Below are 27590 nucleotides of genomic sequence, written 5' to 3'. Positions count from 1 at the left end.
GTATAGGCAAAAAATAATGACAAAGGAATTTGACCAGGTTCGTAGCCTATAGGACACCCTCATCAGCTTTATCAATTACTTTTGATATTTAATGAGATTATGTGCAGAAAACCAGTTCTAGATACAGAGCTGTAGCTTTCCTTTTTTATGCTGATGGACGGAGAACTAGGGAGCGCGATTTCATGATTTTTCTTCATGATACTGGGTGGGTAACTTGAATCCTCCACTAAATATTACTCGTAAACAGGAAGTAAGGGTCGATAGTTCAATAAAACACCTGTTTTCCCTAAAGCTACAAGTGTTGTGGTATAGTTATTTACCATGCACAGTTTGTGTATGCACTAATATTCCTACTCCTTGTGAGTTACTGTCCTCTCCATGCTAAGCGTGCCATCATTTTGGATTGGACAGAAGCCGCCCACTTCAGTTATCTTTAGCTCTGTAGCTTTCAGTGCATCAGCATATAAAAAGGAGACAGCTGCAGTTTTGTATCTACACTTAGATCATGCAGTATAAAATGCATATTTCAGAAAAACAACTGATTTATGTACCGTTAACTTTTTGACATTTATTTTGTTTGAAGACGATCCTCTTTTACGCCGTTTGCTGAAAGATGGGGTGATGTCTCGTGTTTGGTCGTAAACCAATCAAGTTATCACCTGAAGAAAGACAGCAATTAGAAAGAGAAGCAAACTTTTGGGCTAGATGTCCTAAATTCTGCCTAACGAACTGGGTAGGTAAGGATGTGCTAGTAATGAGGTGTGATAAGCAGTGATACTGTAATTTGTAAAACTGATGTATTCTGTTGAATTAAACGTTTTACTTTGTCAAAACATGTTATGCAGGTAAAATATATCAGCAGTCCCAAATAATATTTGACAAGATCAAACTGACAATTTTTTTCTAACCTAAGCACCATATGGAAATTATCAATAGGGCTGCACCAAATTACCTCTCTTGAGGTCACTCGCACATTTAAATAGTTCATTTTTAGTAGTCGAATCACACCAAAGACTTTAAAAGAGGAAGTTGCGGCTTCCTCGCTTGGCCTTCAGCATGAAAGGATAATGCAACGACTGGTTGACCCGTATCAGTATAATGGCTCGGGCGGTGCGCCTTACTTGCCTTCGGTAAGTCATCTCAGTGAAGCAGCACTAAATAGAAGAGCAGTGGAAATCCGTCCTGCAACAAGGAGGCATATTACATGCACCCTAATGATTCCTTCGTCGTCATATGACTGAAAAATTGTAAATACGACGTTAAACATCAAGCACTCACTCACTCACTCACTCATCTTTCGGAGTAGGCCTAAGCTGTGGGACCTATGAAAATGGCAAATGGCGAGTTTCGAAGATAAAAGGGCATAAGCCAGTTGAAGACCTATCATCAGGCAGATTTTAATTTTGTAAACTGAATTGAAAAGCCCAAGGATAACCCTTGGTGCACCCTTGTGCAGCTTAGGCAAACTCCATCAGATAGTTGTAATCTGAAAAACTGTTGAGATCAGCCTCTCCATGACTGATGTCCTGTTTTTCTAGAGTCTCGTTGTCTTGGACATGGTTGTGACTTATAAGCCTACAAGGTGAAATTTCTCGTAGTTTCAAGCTTACGCACTTCATTAAGCAAGTTACGATGTTGTTTACATATATGGCCATGCTGGCTTCCTCTCCGGCCGTACGTGGGAAGGTCTGTCCCCAAACCTGCGGATGGTCGTGGTCTCCACCGGGCTCTGCCCGGTTTCCACCCACCATAATGCTAGCCGCCGTCGTATAAGTGAAATATTCTTGAGTACGGCGTAAAACACCAATCAAATAAATAAAATAATACATGTGCATGGCGATTTTGTCAGTGTATTATTTGGTGCGGGACATTGTCCATGTCCTGATGCTTATTTCCAGTCTTATATACATTTACACGCGTTTTCATAATATTTTGCCTATATTAATCGAGACACCGTTAAAGGCTGTACAAGAACTAGAAGCCTAATGGTGAATACTGTTCATTTGCCCCCCAACATGGTTAGGATAGCACGCGATCAGCAAGGGGGCTCTCTGAGTTTTGTGTCTCATGTGCCAGTGTATCGTGTGTACAAAGGAGATTGTGCTGAGAACTGGACTTCTGTGAAAAAACAAGCTCAAGCCAACAGTTCATCCAATGAATCTATTGGACCAGATGTGGAAGACCGACTAAACGTATGTTCATCTCAGGTCAAGAGACCAGATTATGTAAATGTACATATGACTTCATGAATTATTTGAGACCAGGCTTTAATATATATTGAACACATGAAACCTGATGAAGACTAGCCTCTTTCTTCTGATATGCAGGTTCTGCTAATTATGATGTTTGAGGTTTTCTGTTCTTAATTAGAATTTAGTACCTGAGGGTGTCTGATGTAGGCATAGACATTCTGTAATGTTCTCTAGAATGTAACCGGTGATGATCATAACGCTATACGTCGTGAAAAAAGCACATACATTATTGAAAATAGGCAGGTTAACTTTATATGTATTTACTGTTGATCATTTCCTTATACATTGGAATCTATTGGTATTGACACTGCACTGAATTAATCAACACATGCTTCATTTTCATGATATTTAGACAAGCGTAGGGAATTATTCTCCCATATCAACTCGTTAAGTTGGAATGAAGGCAGATAAACCATATCCTATGTCCCTGTGTAAAGTCGTCAAGCCCCTGCCGGTGTCATTTCAGGTAACGTTTTTTTGTAATTTTGTTATACACAGCAAAAGGTGCGATCAAAGCTAAATCTGCTGTTGTCTCCAGGTAATATCTCATTTAAATTAAGGAACACGTATTTACTGAAGTTCACTAATAAAGGATTCCCATGCTCTCACTGCATTTTGATGACCGTAGGTGCTTGAAGATGCACGTATGGATGCCAATGGCCAAATGTCAGTAATTCATGTTGGACACTCCATTTTCCTCCTCCCATATAACTGATTGTCTTGTTACAAGTGAGAAATTCTTGAGCATATAACATTGAATAAAAATCAGTTAAATAGATGTTAATGTACGCCTTTTAATACAGTCAACAACTCTGCAGGTTTCACGGCTCTCTCCCTTTTTAGTAATATGTTCATTTCACTACTGCGATTGAATCAGGAGCGTCTCACCAATGCGGTCTCTGTGAGTCCAGCTAATGCTGGCTTCCTCTCCGGTCGTAGGTGGGAAGGCACATGTGCCAGTATAATAGATACTGTGAAACCCGCATGTGCATATCAACACCTGAGAAGTGGACAACCAATTTGAAAAGTTCCATGTGTTCGCACGATACCTTGGTTTTCTATTTGACAAAATGTCCACGCAACAGCAAGGATTACTTGGCTTTAAATCAAACTGATCCAGTTCACTTGCAGTATTAGTTGATGTGTGACTTTTGTTTAAATACGTGAAATTTTCATGCGTGAAATATGCACATGCCAGACTTACATAAACATAGGCATGAAAATAATTGTCATGTTTCCTTGTGTATGATTATAGTTCATGAAAATTGTTGTCCATGTGAAGGTTACAGGTTGTTCAGGAAAGATCTAAATTACTAACACTTGCAGAGAATAAGTGCATTACAGTTTTGTCTGTCAGTTGTGTTAAAATATTTTTGATGCCTGTGGTAGATATTCGCAGGTTTCAGTGTTATTTTTTGTTTAACTTAAAAGTTTACACAAATTTCATATTAACTTACACAGAATAAAACACGACCTGTTTTTGTTATATACATACCCATAATGCCACTTGCTCAGTGTCAATGCTAACTGTGTCTAGTATTCATCATGGTATCAGGATACATGAATCCTGTAAGTATCTTTTACCTGTAGACACCTGTAAGCAAATTATTATAGATTAATATTGTAATAACACATCCTGCATGAACAACTGAAAACTCAGTATAGTCATGAACTTATGATGCAAAGAAAACTGTGGAAGCAGAGAACTACTGACATTTACACACACTGGTGTAAGGACTTGATCAAGTTTAATTTCAGCTCTTGCTAGTGGAAGTGCCCATACATCAGAAAATTTATCAGATAGTTTTCTCCATTTTCCAATGTCAATTGTGCGGACAAGAAAGTTTTTTTTATTCAGTGTAGAGAAATAGCAGATATTTTTTTAACATAATGCTTTTGAAACGTTTCTGCAAGGAACAATGTATTGGATTGAGAAAACTGCTGGGACAAGTTTCTGAATACCTGTACACTTTATTGATATTGATACATATACATGAATATGCATGATTTCTGCTGATGTAATGTGCGAAAGATGATTTTCTTTTGTTTATCAGCGATTCATTGTTGGTTTTACCAATAAAAGATGAGAAAAAAGTTACTTTCAATAAAAAAATGCTATATCTACAAAACAATATCCAAAAGGCCTGTGGCTTAATAATCCATAACATTAAATTTTCAACAAACATTTCAGTGTCTTGAGTCGGTGTTTATGGTTGATAAATAAATTTAAATTCTTCTGTTTCATGCCATTCTTTATTAACTACATATTCATTACCTCCGTATTCACTAATTATGGTAAATGGTTCAAAACTGACCAAAACGAAACTTAGTTCAAGCGCATTTGCCATGATAACGTATCTCTATTACATGTTGCCATGGACTTTAGGACAAGCGCATTTTGCGATTGTTTTGTTAAATGTATGCCCCGTCGCAGCGTTGCGTCAAGCGCATTTGCCATGTGGACGTATTTCTTCGTTATATATGTTGTCATGTAAGTTTAATACTCCAGACGCAATTTGTGACTTCTGCTTAGAACTAGACCCTGTTATTTTGATCCGCTAGTTTTATGACTCATTAGAACTCCTGAAAACGTTACACAATTCGGTTTAGAAGACCATATGACATTTAATGATGTTAAGTAAACGTTACCAAGCCGCAGATAGCAGAATTGACGCAACATGCAGAAAGATGCAGTGTTCATGTGTTGTAACCGAAACACGCGGTGAGGTCGCGGGATTTGGAACATCTAGCTGATGCATGAAATCGTCAAAATATATTTACTTGCGGTTTTAATTTGTGCAATTTTAAAATCGTAATTAACGAGTGTGTACAATAGTGTTTGTGATAAAGTTGCACAGGATTTGCATTTCCATACTATACCTTAACCTTTGTGCAAAAGATATTATGTGGACACGACTTAAGTCAAGATTAAAACAACGAGAGTCTTGTTTTACGAGAACTCATTTGACATACTGATGAATATTGTTGAAGACATATAATGTTATTTTGACCTGTGTTGCGGCCGTATTTTGGTGGGTAGCGAGTGTATCAAACTTCAGCCATGAAATTGGCTATGTTCATTTCCGTTATTTTAGCCGAAATATACGTTGTTAAGCAAAATTTTGAACTTAAAACATAAAAAAACACAATTTTAAAGTCAAAAGTTTGACTCATGTCAAAGATCGCTTCGTGATCCCGAGGCCAGGCTTATACTATAGACGAGTAACTGCGTAATTCGAACCTTTTATTGTGATGACCACTGCGTTCCTCGATGCAGGTGCGAACCAATGCAGCTGAACTTACAACTGAAGCAGCCTATGGAAGGGATTGCATTTCCAATATATCCGCATCACCCAAAAGTTTTCATTGCCACATAATTTCTAGGTGAGTGATAGTTTAGTATCCATACTAATTAGACCACATTAAGACTGGCTTATTGGTGGCACATGCAGTATATCAGACTGACCAGCGGTAAGTAAGTGCATTTGATTTGTCGTTTCTTTTCCAAGTGAAGATTTTGGTGACACTAGTTGGTTTTTGTTATTCATATGTTGTAGCGTTGGAACCTTGGGTGGAGTAGAGGGGATTTGCTGAACACTGACTAGATAAAATTATCATTTTTTAATCAAACATTTTAGTCCCCCACACACACACACCTGACAGTTTTAATTTCCTTCCAATGCTACCCTATATCCAACGTTAACTGAAAAGATGAAAACAATTCTTTACAACTAGAAATCTACATGATTTAGATGGTCCAGGTTAATATGTTCATCATATACGTTAAAATTGTTTTAGTAAGTAAAATGTTAAAGCTATGTCCTTTCTCATATATGATTTGAATTGTACAGGTAATATTGTATTCTGTTTAATCAGGAGGGTTGTCGGATACCTGCCAAAAATTGTGGTGTCCCCGTATATCCACCCCGCCTCAGACGCACAGTAGCCAGGCTCTCAAGAAGGGAATGTATACATATTCATATAGGGATATACACGGTTTGTACAGGGTAGTGGGGCATTGTAGATATATAAATACCTTTAAACAGTATATTCAATATATGTACATTTAATGCCTTTCAACGCACAGTGCAAGTAGATTTGAAATTGAAAATTTCCGCGTGACTGTGGTGAGAGTGCTCATTATTTCCGGGCCGTAGGCTTGCTGCAGAAGAGCAGAGAACAATTGACGTGTGTTTTACCTAGGTTTTGCTAGGCATTCATGCACGCAATTTCATATGTTAAAAAGTGTAACCTTTGCAGTATTGTCTGTGGAATTAACCTAAATACCTTACTGGCTTAAGGTAAATCCTGCGAAGCATTTCGCGTGTGTTCGATATATATATATATATATATATATATATATATATATATATATATATATATATATATAGGGCGTGTTTGTTACGGTTAGCTGAGTTTTAATCTCTCAGAGATGTATTTTTCACTTTCTGCTAGAGTGCATCTTGCAACTACATGCCTGCTTGACTTTGGCATACATGCATATATAAATTCTCAATGTAGATAAACATCGCCACGGGGAAAATGGTGAAGGTGGTAGGTAGCCCTCGCAGTTGATGTGTATAAGGGCCCTATAGTTCGACCTGTGCGTCATGACAGACACAATGGAGCATACTGTGTATAACTAAACACAGATGGTCGGTCTGCTAGGGCTGATGCATCGAAGTAACTTACCTGTGATATCTACATATATACATATATATATATATATATATATATATATCTAAGTAGGTGTATATGCAGGTATGTGGACGCCATCGATCGTTTAGGTTTTTACCATCTGTTGCCGCTTGCGTATTCTCGTTTGTCGAACTTTTTCTATAGTATCACTGCACAATAGTTCAAATGTGAAGTCACTGCAATAAGAGGTCAGGCCTGCTGGACGGGCTTATATAAGAAGTCACGATAGGGTGCATTTTGTTTCCAGTCTGACATCTGCAGAACTGCTTAATACTACCATTCAGGAGATAACAGTATACAACAGCTGAAGGCAGTCGACTCAAAGCCTGGTAACTGAATACATGTTCGTCATGTTCTAACATCATCGCTCTGCTAGCACGGAAATAAAACGGCCCCCTGGACATCTGCTAGTTGTTAGCATGGGGCTCCATCCTGCTTACTAAGACGGTCGTGTTTTTTTTGTATGTTTACTAGGCCCACGTGGTAATCTACTGGTTGTTAGTGATGCAGAGGAGGAGGTGAGGAATATACAGGGGCTGAGGTGAACACAAACCGAACGGACCAAAGTTGCAGTATAAATGAGGAAGGCAGGCAAACTAGACGCAATAGAGACAGCACTGTCAACCTTACGACTCTCAATGGGGCGATGTGCAGACGAGGTACGTACCCTGCAGTCGGGATTCGCTGAGATCGACTCCAGGCTAAAATATGTGGAATACAAAACTATCGACCTGGAGGCTACCTCTCGGCAAAATAATCTGCTCTTCCACGGCTTGCCGGAAACAAACCGTTATGGCGAATATGAAGATGTGGAGGCGCTGATACGGGAGTTTATTGTGAACCTTTTAAAGATGGAATCTGGCAACACGATGGACTTGCAGTCTGTTTACAGACTTGGTAGTGTTAAAAGGTACGATTCAGGACGTTCCGACTTTGGAATTCGTCCAATTATTGTTGTTTTCAAGGACTACATTGACGCTGAAACTGTGATCGATCAGGCACGCGCGCTGAAAGGCACTCGGTACGCCATTAGTAGGGATTACCCCCGAGAACTAAATGATGCACGCAAAAAACTTCTTCCCATGATGAAACAGGCTCGACAGGCTCGCCAAGCAGCCCGAATCTTGTACCCTGCCAAACTGGTGATTAACGGTGAAGTCACCAGGGATGAGTTTCCAGGTTGGGAGGACATCGTTGGCAAGGACTCGAATTCCATAGCGGACCAATCAAATTCAGGTTACGGGTCCATGGGCCAAAACAGCGGAAGTTGCACTGACCTCAACGGGAACAATTCAAGGGATTACAGGAATGTAAACAAAATTGACTTTGCAAACGTAGAACCCGGTTGGACTCTCGTTGTTGATGCGCACAAACCTATGAAGAAATGGAAAAGCTGTGATGTTCTTAACAGTGGCTTTAAAAACAACAGAAACCGTCAAAACGGTATGTCGAACTATACTGTTTGGAAACGGGGAGGTAACGTAAGGGGCAACCGTTTCTACAACGATGGTAATTTTTGACTTGATAAATGACCAACAGGTGACTTGTACATAAAGTTTCATTACAACGGCATAAAATTTAGACAACTCTTGTCTTTCATGGATGTATTTGCACATTCTATTCATATTCCAGGGAATTCGGTTCTGTCTTCTCACAGGAACATCATTTGTAAACCGGCTCTTCCAGATTTCTAGTGCTTTCTGTGATTTAGTTAATATTTGTTTAGTTGCATTGTATGAATTTCGACATGATGCCATCCAGTGCAACTGCTTATTCATATGTCTTCTACATGTTTTGCTGAAATGCTAGAATCATTGACGATCTCCGGTACTTTGGGTACTAACTGTATTCTTTCAATCGTATGCCAGATATTTTGTTTTTAATTGTATAATTTGCGGGTTTCTTACTTTTAATTTTAGTATGGATACGTCGAAAAATACATATATATATATTTAAAGAGATATATTGACTCCTGCTTCTATTATCTAATGTCGTGGTGCATAAGTACACAACATTAATGATATTGATATTGTGTAATTTGCAATATCAAAAAGGTTATATAAGCCTGTGACCGTTGGTAGTTGTCGTAACAAAGCAACATACACTGAAAGAATAATCTGTTAATTTTAACTCAAAATTTGTTGTTTAAGTGATGATAGAATGTATTCTGTTATCATAACAGTGTAGCATTTTAAACATAATATCCTGTTAGTCTGAAGCAATTTTGATGTTGAATTAATACATGTGCTACATTTAACAGAATAATCTGATGGAATAACAGAATACATTCTAGTATCACTCAAACATCAGACTTTCTGTTAAATTTAACACATTATTTTTTCGGAGAATGACAGATCCACAAAATAAAATAAATCTGCAAACGTGAACACCGGAGTTGTCAGCTAAATAACTTGAACTTTTTTCACGAACTATTGCATATGTAAGTGACTCAGTATGATGTTCATGCCTATGTTTCTGTGTATTCGAAGTTTTATATTTTATTTATTTAAGATTCCATGAAGATCTCAGCAAACATGTATTTTACAATGCTCTAGGGTACAGTGTACAATGCTTGCTATAGCAAACCGTTTTGGTGTTTACTCTCTTATTATACATACGTGCAATTCATTTTGCACATAATGGAAATCTTTTGCACACAAGTGCAAATAAGAGATGACTGTTCATGTGTACAAAAATTCGTAAAAATGGGTTGCCAAAGAAAATATTGTATTTTATCTTGATTTAAGGTAAAATGATCATGGAGATAGAACTGCGGAGAGGAACAAATCTTAAAGTGGATAAATCCAGTTGTGGCGAAGGAGATACATATGGTATATTTCTGTGTATGTTTATATACTGAATGCGCTAAGTCGCCAAACATCAAAGTGGCCACATACGGTATGGGAAACAATCTCGGGCACATTTTATAATGAAAGCTATATATATTTAACAATAGCTAATATATTAGGCGGCGGTGTTACGCGTTACGTAAATGTGTAATCCTGCTCTATGTAATAGCTTAGCTACATTCGCTAAAAATTCTCTCAGATGTCACGATAACCAAAACACACCTTGTTGCGTATTGCCGATAACGATGTCTTATGCCAAGGGGACTTTGTGCCAGCCAAGCCCTTTGGCTGACCAGCGACATGTACATGGTACCATGTTCTACACAGAAACTGTTATGGAATTGGAACTGGCAATATATGTCGGAGCAGTTCATACATAATGGCGTTAAACCCCAAGCATACGTACATACATATATACCGGACCAACAATAAGGCTGTATCCTGCAAAAGAATGTAGAGGCAACACCGGTTCGATGGAAGGGTTCCATCGCAGTTATTTTTGAATACTGACTGACAATATTGCGTGACGCTTTCAAAACCTATATATAGGGAATGAACGTATTTACCAATTCTCCTAATACGTAATCCCACAGCTGGGACATGAATGGGGCTCGTAACCCGTATGTGGCATTAACTTTGTTTTGAATGCTCTGTGGCGTTTTTTTTTTTTTTTTTTTTTTTTTTTTTAGTTACATGGCCTAAAGAGAGGCTCGTGCATTATGTCACCTGATCTAAGGCGACTGCTTTCGCCTTATGTAAACAACTGCACGCGATGGCGAACCTACCGAACTGTTGAGCAGTTTGCTATTTACAGGCTTCGTGGGTATTATCATCTCTGTCCCTGCTCAAGCTGAACCATGGCAATTTAAATATATATACACACTTACCACTTGATTTTGCATGACAGAATTCGCAGGAGACACAACAATAGTTATCGCGAGTACTACACTTTGTTCTCGACGCTGGGTGACCCAAGGCATAAGCTGATATACAAGACCGTTTACCACACCCACCACCAAGACCAGTGACCTGCTCTTGGTGGTGGCTCTTGACCTTAAGCTCAACAGATACGCCACCGCTTGCTTTGGCATAAGCTATGGACACAGACCCCCATTACAACTTCCGTTTTTCGGTACGATTGTAGTTCTGTGAATTTTAGGGTATAAAGTCTTTTTTTGCTCCCAGGCGTCCATTTTTGGTGCACAGGTGCATGCTTGGTATTAAAATGCTGGAAACTGTCTAAACTTTGAGGAGGTATGAGCTTTATTGATGAAAGTTTGAAATTCTGGGTGAGAGGACACAAGGTGTGAGGTAGTGATGAGGCTGCGAGTGACGTCCCCTTGGCGTTGCTGGGCACGCCTCCCAGCTGCCGGCATGGAAAGGTCCAGATTTTGACGGTCAACCTATGTCAAGATTTTTATGGCTTCTTTCTCACAGGCTGGGCCAGGTATGCACCAAAGCTTATTGGCCACGGAAGGTTTGGGACTGAGCTACAGCGCTAGACGTTAACATTGTCGCTTATGGAAAATGAATGGGGGTCCGAGGCCATCACTTCTTCGAACTCTCTTTTTATGCCGTCTTTCGTGTTCGCTGCCATGTTGAAAAACTTAGGCCTAATATCCACTAGCTAATACTTGAGTAAATAGTTCATTTTTATTTTGGATGTTTTTGATTAATTCAAATGCAGGTAGTTACTTGATTTTATACTATTGATACAGATTTAGACTCAGTGAATCTGAAACTATTTATTAAATATCTGGTACTCCTCTATCATCTATACACGAGCCTTGTCTCGGTACCGTAGGATCACGTAGAAAGGAGTGTGATCTCGAATGAAGACAATTGACTTCGTCCGCACGATTCGAGAATATATGTGTACCCCACGTGACAGTTGTTATCCAGTGAAACACGGAGTATTTTGTCTCCTGCGGGATAAATTTCCTTAGGCATCTTACACCTACTCAAATGTACATGTATGCACACTCACATTACATCGCTTGTATGAAAACCCCATGCATACATACATAAAGGCGTACTTGGAAAGGTGCTTCCGCAACCTGCGGATGGTCGTGGGTTTCCACCGGGCTCTGCCCAGTTTCCTCCCACCATAATGCTGGCCGCCGTCGTATAAGTGAAATATTCTTGAGTATGGCGTAAAACACCAATAAAATAAATAAATACATACATACATACATTATATCACTGATTCTGTTTATGACGATTCTTGCATCTGCACCACGAAAAAGAGTGAAAATGAACAAAAAGAAGTCATCATCTATAGCATAGTCACGTGCATATTATGTATGTCAACCGCGGTTAAACATAAAACGAGGACAAAATAAGGCACCTGCAGTGACGTATATATTTCTTACATAACTAAAGAAAAATATGACTTTCAAAGTGAACGATATATAGGCACAAATTAGCAATATTCATGCGTAAATCCTATATAATATATGTAAATCGTTTACATTACTGAGATAAGAATGGTTCCATGTTGTGGTAATATCCATTAATAATGATGTAGGCCTAATGTTAATACTCTCTCAGCTAATTGCATATCGGCTTATACATGAGGCAAAATTCGTTTTGCTGAAAGAATCTTGTCGTGTGGTAAGATGTATTTAGATTTCCTCCATCAGTGGTGATAAGCTACAGGTCTATACACCGTGACAAAAACATGATGTCATGAGAATAATTACGGTCATAATGAACAAGTTTTTATACATGCATTATCACCGAGGTGTTGAGAACTGTCCTATATGGGAAATCTTAACATGCATGATCTGGATTCACGTAAGGCTGTCATTGACATACAGAGTTGCTGATAAATATTAACTATGTAAATGAAAAACAGGTTACATGAACAACCCGTTAAGGGATTATTAATCATTTTAACCTTCCCGAAATGAGACCACATACTTAGCCGACTCCATATAGGCTACTTCAGCTGTGATAGGATGAGAATGTTACCTATTTGTTTCCACCTATTCATAAGCCCAGGTATACTAGTTCATCAGTCTTACTTTGAGCTATGTCCAGCGATAAGGTGGTACGTACACAATCCATATGTAGGACAGCGACAGAAATATAAATTGCCAACGCCATAGATATTAAATGGGAATAAAATATATTATGAATTGTACAGTTATTATAATATATGCGCGTTCAGAGGCGTTTACGTAAGATTTAATAGTTCTCGTAGAGCCTCGTTTGATTGGAGTCTCAATATGCTAGTCTTGTTTAAGTGTATTACTATATTTTGTGTATATGAATATAACCAAAAAGGATCACAAGTGTGCGCAGAAAAATATATACAATTTTTTCTCTCTGTCTGTTTTAGTGAATCAATCTTGTCATTTGTAGATACGGGCATGCTTGCATGTGTAGTTTGTATATAGCGTTTATTATCCTGAATTGGTCTACAACATCAACGCGTTATAGCTGCAGGGGCCTTCACGCATATCTAATCCCTGAGCACGCGATTTGAACGTTGCTCATCTTACATATATGCATGTATAGGTACCTTCAAATTTAGTTAGAAATAAGGTATACTGTGCATTTTCATTGCTGTGGCTCCCAATCAGAAAGCGTGCATGGTATACAATATAAGCCTTAAAATACGTGCCTTGTAATACACAGGTGAAAGCATTGTTATTTTTCCATGAATGAGTACGTGAAAACAGATTTTGAATATCCGTGTTCGTCAGGGAAAGAGAAATAACTGAAAAAGTGACAAATGTATGCTATCCTACACGATGTATCAAATCGTGTAAGATGTTCCCAGTGACTTTAGATGACGGGGGTATAAAAAATATACAAGGTGTGATTCATGAAAAGATCGTTCAACACAATAGACTAAGTATAATGAAGGAAGCTACTGTAGCTTGTCCGTCGACCTCACATATACGTGTGTTTTAGAGATGATAATCCCTTACCTTCTCCAGATAGCACGCGCAGCTGGAGAACATATTTTGGTAAGTGCACCCGCACTTGTTGGGGAATGTACAGTTGCGTGACAATTTTATCTTAATACACCAAGGCGAATGAGTTCATCCGCTGGTGAGTCCATACTATGCGACTTTATCCCTTGCTCAGAAAACAAAATCAGCGTCTATAGTTCTTAACCGAATGCCTGTTGTCTGAGTGATGCTAGAATGTATTCTGTTATTATAACATAATACTGAATCATATTCATCGTAATACAATATAGCCTAATACAATATTTGTGTTGAATGGATAGAATATATATGTGCTATATGCAACAGAATAATATGCTGCAATAACAGAATACATTTTAGCATAACCCAGACAATAGACTTTCTGGTGAATTTAACAGATCATTTTTTTTTTTAGAACATTTGACTAACACGCCGACAGAAAGGAGGAACTTATTACAAAGACATACCGGAATAAACCACTTATTTAAAACTGCTTCAAAAGATCAATCCATTTTGGAACATTGCACGGACTCTTTGCATGCGTGAACAGACATTTCGTAATGGTGAGCCACTTTTGGGTACTTTGATGTTGTTTTTAAAATATGTTATTAGTCTTGTGGAAGAACAGATGAATTTTTTTGGCATGACTATGTCTGGCGCCTTTAGTACGAAGCAATGTTATTCCACCTTTTTGGTGAAAAAATAATCAATGAGTATTGTATATAAATAAAGATGTATATGTAGGCCTACATCTCGGTGCCCAAGATTATCTTCTCTCTCAGGATAATCTTTGAATATGATGTAGGCCTATGCAGTAAGTAGGCCCTAATATGTGAATGGAGGGCCTATAGCTGATTTTGTATAAGTGTTGGATCTTAAGTGAAAATAGATCTTACAGAGTGGGAAGTATGTTGTAGTACTGATCCTGGCTGATATATTTACTACATGGCTGTCGACGACTTAAACAGCCATCTGAGATGGATAGGAACCTGCGACAAGTTTTTAAGTGAGTGCTCAGATACACATATACTGATATCAGGCATACATCACACTGCATGTGTGAAACTATATGTAAAGCGTGGGAATCATATTTTACAATCTTTTTCAATTACGGGTACCCTGTTAAAAATAGTAACATCTATTGTATATGATTTGTAAATGCTGCATGCCTCTGATGCAGCCTTACGATATGTGTTCGCGAGGTGCGGTGGTTTTGCATGCAGTTTTAGTCTATGCGACCCAGTTTTGACAGAAATAGTGCAAGGAAACTATTCCTGGGGACATTGTAAAGACTATATAAGCACATATATGGGATAATTCAATGTTAATAAAGTTGTATATCTGCGAGAGAAAACGATTCTGGGTTTTGAGATAGATATATATACTCAGCTGTGTCGCTATGTCCTAGCTTTTGTTTAAATCTCTAGCGTGACCTGAAGCTATAACGGAAGAAAAACTCACACTATATTGATATTAGTGTTGATAAGAGTTTATGGTCTGATGGTTTAATGAATTCTGGTTATTAGCTCATTAACCCAGCCACCAGTAAAGATTGGAGAGAAACATTTTGCCAGCGCGCATCATCTATACACTACCGTGCATATATAGGTCAACCCTCTCATTGTAATTACAGAACATGATCGAATAGTTAGGCGGTTATATAGTCTTCAAATCACAGGCCACCGTGTAATTGTACGTAATGTTATACGTTGCCATGGGCTGACTACAGGCACGTCAAGCCGGTTCATGCTCAACTAGAACTCTCTACCCATGGGGATATAACGATGAAACTTATCTTATTAAATGGATGTAAAAACATGTACAAAGAACGATTTACTCGTTTATTTATTGGAGTGTTATTAACGCCTTACTCAAGAATTTTCCACTTAAACGTATACGTCAGCACTATGACCCAGGAGCATCTCACCATCTCACCATCTCGTCGACCGTTTATTGTCTCAAAGCGCCCACAAACAGAGAGAACAGGGTAATTTTCAAATTCTCTGTCCAAGTATAGGCCTAAATTAAGAAAGAGAACCACAAACATTCCTTACACGTTCTATTCATAAAGGATCTTTGAAGAGTTATATGGTAATTCCTTATAATTCAGATATCTTTTTTTTCTCTCGAAACCTGACCTTAGTAAGCCATCAAGATGTAGTGTAACTAGAAAGGCTGCTGGTTATGGCAAGTTACACCGTGTTGCCTTGCAACATCACAGTGTTTCAGAAAGGTAATTATCGAAACCGTTATTTAATGTGTAATTTATAACAAATGTATGCTGTGATATATCCTGGTTGTATGCTATACTGACACTATGGTGGCTATGAATGTCTCTTCCTTTGCTGACAGTGCCGGAGTGTAAACAAATGTAGAGATGTTCAAAGCTATACTATGGTATATGGTTTTGGTCCAAAATTACGTAGAAAGGCGTGAAGAAGCAATTCTGTGAAGTGTTTGTGTAACTAGGCTATCGCGTTTAAATGCTTCGTAGGTCTACCATTCAAGCAAACAATATTGGCCCACAGTCAAGGCGGATGATCAGGACCACTCCAGACAGACTTAATTCTGACTGGACGTAAACAGTATCGTGAGTCATTTGATGGACAGCTGGCTTCCATCAGGTATACTTTCACATGCTGTCCTGTCGAACAAGGCTTGCACATATACATATATTCGGTAGCGTATCTTGTAAATCAGACTTGTGTTTTCCAGTATACACATCGCGGTATTGATTTTACATGCGTGTCTATACTCATGGGGCGAAAGAGATATAGTTTTGTAGGTTTATCTATATTTCAAGAAGACGTAATTTCATACTATTTCGGCAAAACTTGCGACATATTTCATGACTGAGGAATGTAATTCTTGTACCAAGAGACATGTCACTGAAAAAGTTTCTCAAGAGTAGATGCAGACATGTATGCGGATCTTCTTAAATCTAATTATAGGCATTTTGAGGAGTTTTGTTCTTCAGAGTAGTGTCCCTTTGACTACAAGTTATTGAATCAATTCGACATCACGAGCCTACCCGTGTGACTTGGTGTGATCGAGACTGTAATGTCAATGCCGGAAGGCCAGATGCATTTCTATATTTGAATGGTACCACGTCATTTATATATATTTCAGATGCCTTTCGTTATTGACTTATCAGGCCTTGTAAACTTTTGACATCGTTGAACGGATTCTCATATGTTAGAGGGCATTAAATGTTTCAGTAAATTACCCATGGGCCCCTGAAAGACTGCTTCCTGTTGCCTTGGAAACATGATGTTTGCTGCGGAAAGGATATATGTTATTTGTGTTCTTTTTTTAGTATACACCACAGCAAAAATAGGCTGTGAGAGTTATATCACGGTATAAAAATACTTCTGTCAACAAGTCGAACCTCGTCATATAACTTCTTGAGTACGGCGTAAAACAGCAATCAAATAAATAAATAAATGAATATATCTATCTATTGACATGCCTGTCTGGCCTTGGAAACGCAAAGCTGGCTTATAGGCGTACAGTACGAAATGAACAAGTCTATAATCACGCGGCATTAATCCTGATCAAGATTACTTTCGTTTTACCGAAAACAGTGATTTGCGTCTTTGTTCACACTTGTAAAAATAACACTTTCAATGGTTAGTCACAGACTTGTCTCGGCAAAACAGTCCTAAGTCATATCAAATCTAAATTACCTCCATCCTGTGGCCACCAAACTGGGACAAACTCCACAAAGCCATTTTTGACCTTAAGTCAAAACTTAAACCGTCGATATGTCTCGTTTAAATGCCAAGAGGTATTGTGATACATTTATTTTCGCGTAACACTTGTCCCACAAGTTGTTAAACAAGTGCAACCAAAGGTTGAAGTCAAATTACAGAAAATATATTGCGTAGGTAACTCTGACCTCATATTAATCGAGGCGTGGCAGTGACACGAAATATCCATTATATATTTCCGTATCCTGTCCCTGAATAACCGTATATCGAATTCGTCTTGCAAAAGACCCATAAAAGGAGAATTTTTCCGATCCAAAAGTAACGCGGCCCTAATACTATCTCGTGTTTTATTCCATTCCGTCTTTCATTTTTATTCTCTACACATTTGACATGTCATCTCCAATCATACTTCCATTACGAGTATGTCTTTTGTATTCTCCCGAGCTTGATGCTCTTTGAATTTCATTGGATGATTCATACTGTTCAGAAAAGTACGAGAAATCCAGCGTTGAAGACTGTGGTATGGCCTTCACTTGGAAGATTTGTATCATATGGTCCATATATTGATGTTGAGAGACAGAATGATATATATCTCTCTATGTATATCGACAATATGTTGTAGTTTCACAAGATTCACGTCAGGGTTTAAAACTAACTACTTAAGCCGAACATATTTGTATACTTCAAAAAAGTGACTACAGAATCACCTAGCTGCTCTATTGAACATTCATCATTCGTTGAACAACAAATTGTTCATGACGAAATTGGACACCATAATCTAAACAGAGAATCATCATCCTGTAAGCCTATACTGTAGACTTCAATATTATGAGAATTTCCAAGCCTCACATCTGAAAAGACGCGTATCGTATTAACAGTCATTGAAACACAATAACTTGATATAGCCTTCACGTTGACAAATATGGAGAATGTATCTCTGGTAATCGGTTTAATCTGGTTCCCACTTAACATCTATGTTGGACTTCAGATAAATACATCATGGTGTGTATGTGAACAATTGTAAGTAAAGGATGGCTAAGTTATAAAAGTTTTATTTTAATTATCAGATGATTTGTACCTTTCATGAAACTAAAAATGTTACACGCTTTAAAAATTGATTGATTGTTTTTCTGACATCTTTTTAAATTCCAAATTTATTCTCTTCTGTCAATCTGATGACAATCCTTCTGTGAGTCCAGACATATGATTTGCAGAATGCTATGTTCATTCCCGTAAGTCCTTATAGCTTTCTCCTTAGCCCTAAGGATTTAGTAAAACGCAAAGAGGTATTTTGTCTAATTCACCTCACACCTCATGCTGTGTCATGTTTCATGTCCAATGTGAATTATGTATCTACAAGGGGCGCAGCATTTCACAAACTGGAAAAACCGTTGTCCTAACACATATTATTTTGAGAGCGATATAACAGACATATAAATATCTACGTAGTACAAGTAAAAGAATAAGTGAGTGAATGAGTGCTTATGGTTTAACGTCGTACTTAACAATTTTTCAGTCATATGACGACGAAGGAATCATTAGAGTGTATATAATGTGCCTCCTTGTTGCAGGACGGATTTCTACCGCTCTTTTATCTAGTGCTGCTTCACTGAGACGCCTTACCGAAGGCAAGTAAGCTGCCCCGCCCGAGCCATTATACTGATACGGGTCAACCAGTCGTTGCACAATCCCCTTCATGCCGAAGGCCAAGCGAGGAAGTTACAATGTCCTTTTTTAAGGTCTTAGGTGTGACTCGACCCAGGATTGACCCTGGATCTACTGCTCCCGAAGCGGACAATAATAAGTGTGAATATTTTCAAATAAAGCGTAACAGTCAACAAAGCTACAATCTCTCTGCATGATAGCTATTTAATGTCTTCATTGTGAGAGCCATTTCATTTTTCTCCCCACAATACTGCACGTACATCCACTGACACAAATACAAATAAACAGCGGTAATCGTTTTCCATCTATACACGTCTGTTTCTTCATTTAAATTATCACTAATGCGCAGATTTTTTTCCACAGACCATCAAATGATTTGGAAAAACACTCCCAATATGCCTGCATTGCCATTTACAACGGGCACTATTATGACGTGGATGCTTGACCAGCTCGCGTCCATTATTCCTCGCAATGGAGAAAACAAAATGGTTCAAAGGCCACCAGTTTATCCTTCGCCAAATTCCGGCATCGTGATGTTTCTCAGTTCAAGAAAGACACACACTCCGGCCACTGTGCCCAGCAAAGTAGACACTATGGTCAGTCCAAATGACCACGAAACAACCAAATCATTGACAATCCTTGTAAAATGGCGTCTGGACAGTAGTTCGAAATATTCTGGTACTTTCACTCCAAATACTATCATGGCCATGATTTGCAAACTCACTGAAAAGAGATTAACACCGAACGAAATCAGTAAAAGACAAATCAAATATTACATTTCAGAATGCAATAAAAACGATCATTAAACATATACAACATAATTACAATCCTAGGATAGAGTGTTTTCTACTGCTTCATATATAACTGCGGAAAGCGAAAAGGGAATGCATTTCTGTACCGCATAAAGCAAAACATATAGGTCGTCAAGAAAAAAATAAACAGCATAGTTACAGAAACCAGTATAATATCCCAGATGAGAGAGGAATGTGTTTACTACTGCACAACAAAACTGCAGAAAGTTAAAACTTAAATACCATTTAAATGACCAATAGTTTATAACTGAATGAAAAGCATGGTGCCATTTATTATTAGGTTCTGTGGAGCGTCTGTCTTTTACCCCATACTGTAGTATTCATATTTTCATCGAGTACGTGATAATGATACTGATAGCATTTATTGGTTATTTTAAAAATAGAAGGTCAGACAACTCCATTCATGACCTAAGAATCGTTTTGTGAAGGCTATCTTAGAAAATGGTATGTTGGGTTTAGTATACTCACCTATTGAAAACCCCAGAAGACAAATGCCTATAGTGGCGGCCCTGGACTGATGAAGCGAGGGGAACATCATGTAAATGAGATAAAGGAGAAACGCGCTTACATAACACACAACTGCTAATATAGAGAACGCCTGGGTAGCCATGGTAAATTCTGAAACAAAAAATAGCAATTACAATTTAAAACCTCTTACTCAATATGTGACTTATAAGTGATTGAGGGGATTGTTGCATTCTCACCAAAGGTTGTCTATGTAATAGCAATGATAAAGCAGCTGCCACAAGTAGTTTCTGAATGTATATATTCATATTTGAATGAAAGGTTCTTTTTGTGAATACACCGAGGAAAACTTAAATGCCACCAAAATTCGCTCTATTACCACAATTATCAAAATACTTTGCTGAATTGAAAACACTGACGTTAGAATTCGCTCTTTTGCCAGAACTATCGCAATACTTTCTTGAATTTAAAATGCTGTCACAAGAATTCACATTGTTATCAAGCATCTTGATGTTGAATTGAAAACACTGCCATCAGGGTTCGCTCTGTTACAAGAATTATAAAAATAATTTGTTGAATTGAAAGCACTGAGGGATACAACTATATATCCCATGATCCAAAAAGTCTTTGTGCCTGTATAGCTCTTCGTAAATTTCCACGTATGATCTAAATACATTTATTTATTTGGTGTTTTACGTCCTATTAAAGAATATTTCACTTATACGACGGCGGCCAGCATTGTGGTGGGAGGAGACCGATATGATCTAAATCGTGGTAATTATAAATCTTCAGCATGATTTAGTCTATTCCGGTTAGCGATCAGAGCCAATTAACTCTACCTGTACCCTATAAGACCTTAATTTCCTCCAGGCGTACAATGCTAATATATATGATAATTCTATACTGAGACCGATGAATTTGCCTGGATGTTGTTGAACAGAACTTGTAGACTTAAGTGAGGAATTTTAAAACGAAAGAGGCATAAGACTTGCCTCAGGATATCTTTACAACTCAAAACGCTGCTATCTTGACTGAAAGGAAAATATATGCAAACATCAGCTTGGAACAATGTATTTACTTTATCTTGGCTGTAAACTTTCTAGAAGTCGAACGTGTCTCATCCATTCTTAAATGGCTTCAGACGCGGCGTTTCTTAGACTGGTGAAGTTTTTAACTGTTGAGGAAAAGAGACTAGGAGTGTAACGGAGTAAATTAGTGCCATATGCGATATGCAGTGGGATTCCGTGATTGCTGGCATGGAAGCGCGTGCGCCCATACACAGACTGATAGCCAGATTGGGCAAATTCCAACCCAAATGTCACGACCAGCTGGAGAATGACAAATTAACTCTAATTGGCGGTCCGGCTGTTCAAATGTAAACTGGAGAATTGGGCTGTTTCCTCCTTAGTGGGTGCATAGTTGAGTACAGGAGCATGGAAACAGATCTGTGATACACGTTGTGTATAATACTTTATATGTGTGTATCACATTTGAATTCTTATAATCATTTGGATAGAAATGCACTATACAGGCAAATTATGTTTTCTCGGACTATGCAGAAGATGGAGGCAGAGTTTTCATGCTCTTAGGGTAACAATTACCTTTCTTACTAAAACATGCTTTAATTAGGTCAGGGACGATCACAGGCTGTTCTGTGATTGGATTATCGCGAGATGGTGAAATCTGCATACAATTCCCAATATTACCTTTGTGTAACTCACTGTGTGTATATACCTGCGCAGACCTGTGCGTATCTCCTATTGATCACTACGGTTGATTGCAGTATTACGGGTTGTTGTACTTAGACGTCGGTCATTTAAAATATCTAAAGAATACAACAACTAACACTGATTTGTTTATCCTGCGTCTTAGAAAATTGGGATAGATGTACATTGGTTATGATTCAATAAAATTACTGTACAACTCTTCTCATGTTCGCGCTTGTGCACTAATGGATTTACTGTTCGCCCTTACCAACAAGCGTAATGAATAGCACCGCCCAATTCACGCCCCATAAGCAGCGTCCAGGACAACATGAAGAATTGCTTGTTCTGACCGAATCCTGATTAAATTTATAGATCGCCGTGTTTTCCAACTGTGTTACTTAAGCAAAAAAAAAATAATATTATATTCCTTTGAGAAGCTAGAGCATTAAATTTTAATTTTTAAGACACTTTGATAAAACATGAATAAAACAAATTAATTAGATTTACTGGCACTTTCATTATTATTAAGAGTAATATTTCTTACAAAAGTCCTTGTTTTCAGTCCAGTATATGTGCATCGCCCTTCTTATCCTATGATTAATGATATGTTATCAGCTCATGTGATGTATCCATCAGTGTCAATCCAAACGCATTCAAAAACAAATACCACACTGGAACTGTTTCTCTAAGCGTAGTAAGTCACAGCAACACTGTTACAACATGGGTATAAATGCTCTCTCTCCATTTTTAAGATACCTTACTCGCAACCTCTCCTCAGAAAAAAGCTAATCTAAAGTGTTGTTTATTTAGGCCGGGGGTTAAGACAGGTCGATTTCTCACCAAGTTCCATTTGTCTTCTGACGTATCACAAGGTGTTTCTTGTCAGACAGGCTGGTGCGCGCCAGAGGTTTCTTTCGACCGATAAGTTACATGCATGCTTGTACACATACATGCCAAAGCGCCTTTCACCGTTTCCCTTACAACACTATATATACAGCACCACACCCTACCAAGCCTATTACTTGTTATACTACACCTTCGTGTATAAATGTACCATTTGTGATCCACTGCTTCTTTACTCATAGTTTGTTTTTATTGCAGGTTCGTCCTGTTTTCTCCTGAATTATGGACTGATGCCCAAAACACGTTTTTGAGCGGTTGTGTTTGCAAAAAGAATTGAGCAAGATGATATGAGATTCCACATAGCCAATACTATTTTACCTTAATGGTAAACGGCTGAATGTGAACAACTGACAACATCCCAGCAGATAAACAACTGGATTACTTATATATAGGTTATATATGCGATTCGCTGTGTAAAAATTACAATATATGAATTGGAATATATTCAATGCACTAATCACGTTCAAGTCTGTTTTAATAAAAGTACACGTCTTTCTGCCAGAATTCACCCACATGTAATCCATCGTTGTATAATAACCAGCCAAGGGCATTGATTATTTACTAATTTGTTCCTAGTGAAAGATGTTTGGTTTCATCACCTTTATTTTTAAAACATATGCCAGTACTATGAGTGACGATCCAGGATCAAATTTTATTCCCCGGTGAAAATACTTCTTTATTATGAAATGGAAATGCCATTCATAGTGTCTTGTATATTATCTACCGGTTTTTCTCTCTTCAGCAAACATAAGGAAGCCTTGCATGTCGTTCATACTAATTGGGTTTTGTCACATCTTTAACTACTGAGTTTCCCAAACTACGATTTTAAAAGATTGTAAGAAGTTGGTGACGGCAATTATATAGAATTCATTTAGACTTTAGCAATCCTCATTGTTAGAACAGGCAACCATGCAAATGACAGTGATTTGGTTTGATTGTATCAAACGCATTCCGATCAGAATGTTAAAACCGGATATTATACCCTATGCATTGAAAAACAATTTCATGACACGCCCATCATGTGACGGAATTTCAAGCCATTTTCCTTACCAGTATAATTTGAGAAGCAGTCCCACTCTCGATCCCCTTGGCCTTGAGTGTTAGCACAGTAATCCCAGAGCCCAATGGTAAGCCGTTGACCACTTCGTGCCCAAGACCTTGTTCCCAGTGCTGCCATGAACAACACTGCTGACATCAGGAAAAGGGCCAAAGACGCTGCGAATGTGGGAGACACCTGCATGATGCCTTCAGTAGTTCAAACATTCGAGTCTACCCTTGGAACAAAAGATTTTGGATTCAGAGCATGTAAACCCCAATGCAGTCTATCCGCTCTATGCCCAGTCTTCAGCAGATGGTATAGACAACACCGTTTTTGTTTTCCTGGTATGGCCTCTCATGTACTGTAGCTCTTCTCAGTCTTTGACAGAACTGTGCTAAAAATTAACAGCAAAGTTTCGCTCAGAACACCACAAAAAAAGGTTGTTATTACATGATGGCAGCAATGGGACCCTGGTGTTTTTTCATCTCTCAAGTGTGTGGAGACGTTGATAACATCATCTAATATTATGTAAGAAAAGTCTGCTCTAAACTTTGAGAGAGCGTTTATAATTCAATGGACCTGATGGGATGCACCGTTTTACAGAATGGCGGGCTGAGGAAACAGGGCAGTCAGCGGTTCAAGGGTGTATGCGTTTGTGTAGCTTGAGAGACGTCAGCACTTGCGCTAATAGACATATCAACATCATATACGTCTGTTAAAGTTCTTTTACATGCTACATTCCATCACTGGGCCATCCATCTATTTTTTTTCTTTGACATGTCACTTTAACCTATATTATTTATCTTTTTCAGGCGTTTTGTTATTAGTGTTGCAGTCGACTTAAGTATTATTGTTCCAGAGTTAAACTGTATATGCGCATTAATTTATCACATGTGCTTTCAAGGGTCACACGGGAGAATCATTGCATCAAAATGTATGCGTAATGTAGCCTGGGATGCCGTGTGATGATAAAAACATTTCTGTCAAAGGATGTTTCTAAATTCAACTTGTTTCATAACCCCACATATGTGTTTTCGCTTTGGTAAATGGTGTGTTGCGTTATACAATTATGAACCATCCCAAATCCGCCATAAGGAATAACAGTTGTGTACAGAGAGCTTTAGTTATATCCAGTGCGTGTACTGTGGATGTGCGATGCTGAATGCAAAAACATCTGCTATAAAACCTGTATGCTGAAATGACGGTGATCCAGTGCAATTTAATCACAAAAGTGGAACCATGTTCATGCCTGAAATGGGTACAGATGTGAATAATTTAAATATACCATCCATCATGGGAATTTGATAATGAGTTTCGTTGTTTCACGTGTAGCTTTATATGTGTATAGCGTCGTATTGTCTGAACAAATTGCTTTATTACAAAATGTAATGTTAAAAGCATTCTCTGTTTGTTTCTGTTGAAAATAATGACCAACTCTGAATCGAATTCTTTGTATGGGTTCAAGGCATATTCACACCTGCATGTTATTTATCACGCGAAGTGAAGGGCACACCTTTATATATTGTCACTAACCCAGTCATGTTTTATTGTCCTTATACGCAGAATTTTGTCGAAATATCTATGTTGTTAATACATTCGTTATCGCCAGGGAATTTTGCCGCAAGGAAAAGTTTTTTTCTCATTCTATTATTAGATTCAAGATCTTCACAGATGAAAGCATTTTAACAATAAACTACAATACCCTTAAGACATTATTGGAAGAGATGCTTGACGTTCCATGGTATAGCTGGTTCCAACAGGAGATTCCAACTACTACATGTCTACATGTCCTGAAAGGTCAGCAAGGGCCGATTCCACAAAGACATTTCTGACTTAAGTCAAAATTTAAAACGTTGTCACAATGTGTAGTTTCCGCTAATGGAAGTTGAATTTTTGCCACATTTAAGATAACATTGATGAGGTGGTTAAAGTTTTAATGTACAGGACTATAAGCCCTAAAATTTCACAATTTTGACTTAAGTCAAAACTGGCTTTGTGGAATAGGCCTCCCGATAATAAACAAAGAACAGAATGCAACACGTATTGAACCTGTTAACTATATCTTGTGGCTCTCATTGGAGCCTTGTATGCAATGTCTTTAATAACATATAGATATATGTACTACGTAATTTGTTACTTAATATTACTATGATTATCTTATTTGTTGGAATACGACTGTCAGGTGCTCTGTTAATTAACTATCATCACGCAGCCCTCTTTACTACGTGTCTTTCGCATCTCCTTTTTCTTTTAACATTTACACATTAGATATCGAGTGTACACTAATCAATATGTGAATACATATATGTTCCAATACTTATTAAGCTTGCATACAATCTGAAGACTTACCCTTGAGTGTTCACAGTGAGGATTATCCCAAAGCCATCTAACGTCAAACATACCCTTCTGATGTCACCTAATTCAATTGTTTCTTGCAGGGAATTTGGAGGCACGTTACACAAGCAGACAACTCATGGGCGAGCTGCCTGTTCGGTGAACTCTGATGATTTACTGGAAAGACTCTGCTCTCTATGAACTGTCCGGGGTTGTCACTGAGTTTTTGTTGGAGTACAAACATTGCCAGAGTAGCTGTCATTTACTCCTTGAATGAACACACGTGTTATAGTGTCTTCCAGATGTTGTGTTTCTCTGCCGAATTCCTCCTCCTTCAACACTGCCGTAGAAACTCGTTAAGCGGCCGGAGAGCCGACCTTTTCCAAAAGTTCCTGATCATCAGGTTTCTAACTTGATGCATTGAGCGAAAGTCTGGATTGGAAACATTCTACTAAATATACGTACATTTATCTCCTTATAGTGGGTCCTATTTGAAGTTAAAACAGTTGATCCAGCAAGCATCAATGTCATAAATCATCATAAATAGAAATGAAATGAAATTAATAACACTTCTGGAATGAGATGCTTCTTTGAATTTAAAGTGTCTAGGTGATTTTTTCTTTTGTATTTAAATCTGCTTTATGTTGTTGGTCTTAAACACTCGATGAGTTATATACCATCCATTGCACAGTAACGTGCATGTTAATAAAAATGAAGAATATTTGTATGTTTACTGGTATTCCCAATTTTACCCACCTGGAACAATACTTTTGTTAAAAGTGTATATATATATATATATATATATATATATATATATATATATATATATATATATATATATATATATATATATATATATATATTCAAGGTGAAGAGAGTTTGAAAACAAATATTCTCATTTTGTATGTATGGTATTCATGCAGCGATTGTGCATGATCTAGACATTACTTTTTTGTTCACTTTGTATCTAATTATATAATGAATTTCTGTCTTTCAGGTATCACACATCTGGTATATCTGTAGAAGGCATGCACACACATAGGTATACAAATATACGCTTACTCACGGGCTTTTTCCAAGTGCTAGGCCATATCAAATCCTTGGGCGAATTCGCACTGGTTTGTAATTTCAGCATGTGTTTAATTCTTAGCAACTATCAACATCGTGAGCACATCGGGACATGGGAGTAAAGTCGTCAGGTGTGATCAGCTGGTTA

At 38.0% G+C, this 27590-nt stretch overlaps 2 protein-coding genes across 7 annotated transcripts; one reads left to right on the top strand and one right to left on the bottom strand.

The window, feature by feature from the left end:
- Positions 1 to 187: 187 nt before the first annotated feature.
- LOC135470383 (uncharacterized) lies at positions 188 to 27097 on the top strand. Of its 5 annotated transcripts, none has more exons than XM_064749289.1 (3): positions 7253 to 8393; positions 23200 to 23326; positions 25695 to 25805. In XM_064749289.1, the coding sequence occupies exons 1-2, from the start codon at positions 7529 to 7531 to the stop codon at positions 23250 to 23252; spliced, it is 918 nt and encodes a 305-aa protein (XP_064605359.1). In that variant the 5' UTR covers positions 7253 to 7528; the 3' UTR covers positions 23253 to 23326; positions 25695 to 25805. The 5 variants fall into 5 exon arrangements, with proteins under 5 accessions (XP_064605357.1, XP_064605356.1, XP_064605359.1 ...); XM_064749290.1 differs by lacking the exon at positions 23200 to 23326 and adding an exon at positions 26479 to 27097 and having other exon boundaries at positions 7254 to 8393; positions 25695 to 25837; XM_064749288.1 differs by having other exon boundaries at positions 7254 to 8393; positions 23200 to 23393; positions 25695 to 25803.
- On the bottom strand, positions 19309 to 26503 carry LOC135470384 (uncharacterized). Of its 2 annotated transcripts, XM_064749292.1 has the most exons (4): positions 26390 to 26503; positions 24052 to 24434; positions 20396 to 20545; positions 19309 to 19838 (listed from the first exon to the last, which is right to left on the bottom strand). In XM_064749292.1, exons 2-4 carry the CDS (start codon positions 24239 to 24241, stop codon positions 19621 to 19623), a joined length of 558 nt encoding a protein of 185 aa, XP_064605362.1. In that variant the 5' UTR covers positions 24242 to 24434; positions 26390 to 26503; the 3' UTR covers positions 19309 to 19620. The 2 variants fall into 2 exon arrangements, with proteins under 2 accessions (XP_064605362.1, XP_064605363.1); XM_064749293.1 differs by lacking the exon at positions 26390 to 26503 and having other exon boundaries at positions 24052 to 25686.
- Positions 27098 to 27590: the final 493 nt, after the last annotated feature.

This window comes from Liolophura sinensis, chromosome 7 (assembly GCF_032854445.1).
Source record: "Liolophura sinensis isolate JHLJ2023 chromosome 7, CUHK_Ljap_v2, whole genome shotgun sequence".
Lineage (NCBI taxonomy): Eukaryota > Metazoa > Mollusca > Polyplacophora > Chitonida > Chitonidae > Liolophura > Liolophura sinensis.
Note: the sequence above shows the minus strand (reverse complement) of the source record. Positions and strands in the feature narration are given on the sequence as shown.

What these genes read in the sequence shown, in the direction of transcription:
- LOC135470383 (XM_064749287.1), top strand. Translation starts at nt 7,529, where the DNA reads ATGAGGAAGGCAGGCAAACTAGACGCAATAGAGACAGCACTGTCAACC.
- LOC135470384 (XM_064749292.1), bottom strand. Translation starts at nt 24,241, where the DNA reads ATGCAGGTGTCTCCCACATTCGCAGCGTCTTTGGCCCTTTTCCTGATG. An exon ending in CTGCTTCTCAAATTATACTG is followed by an intron (nt 20,546 to 24,051) that starts GTAAGGAAAATG and finishes TTTTTGTTTCAG; the next exon opens with AATTTACCATGGCTACCCAG. An exon ending in TCTTCTGGGGTTTTCAATAG is followed by an intron (nt 19,839 to 20,395) that starts GTGAGTATACTA and finishes ATCTCTTTTCAG; the next exon opens with TGAGTTTGCAAATCATGGCC.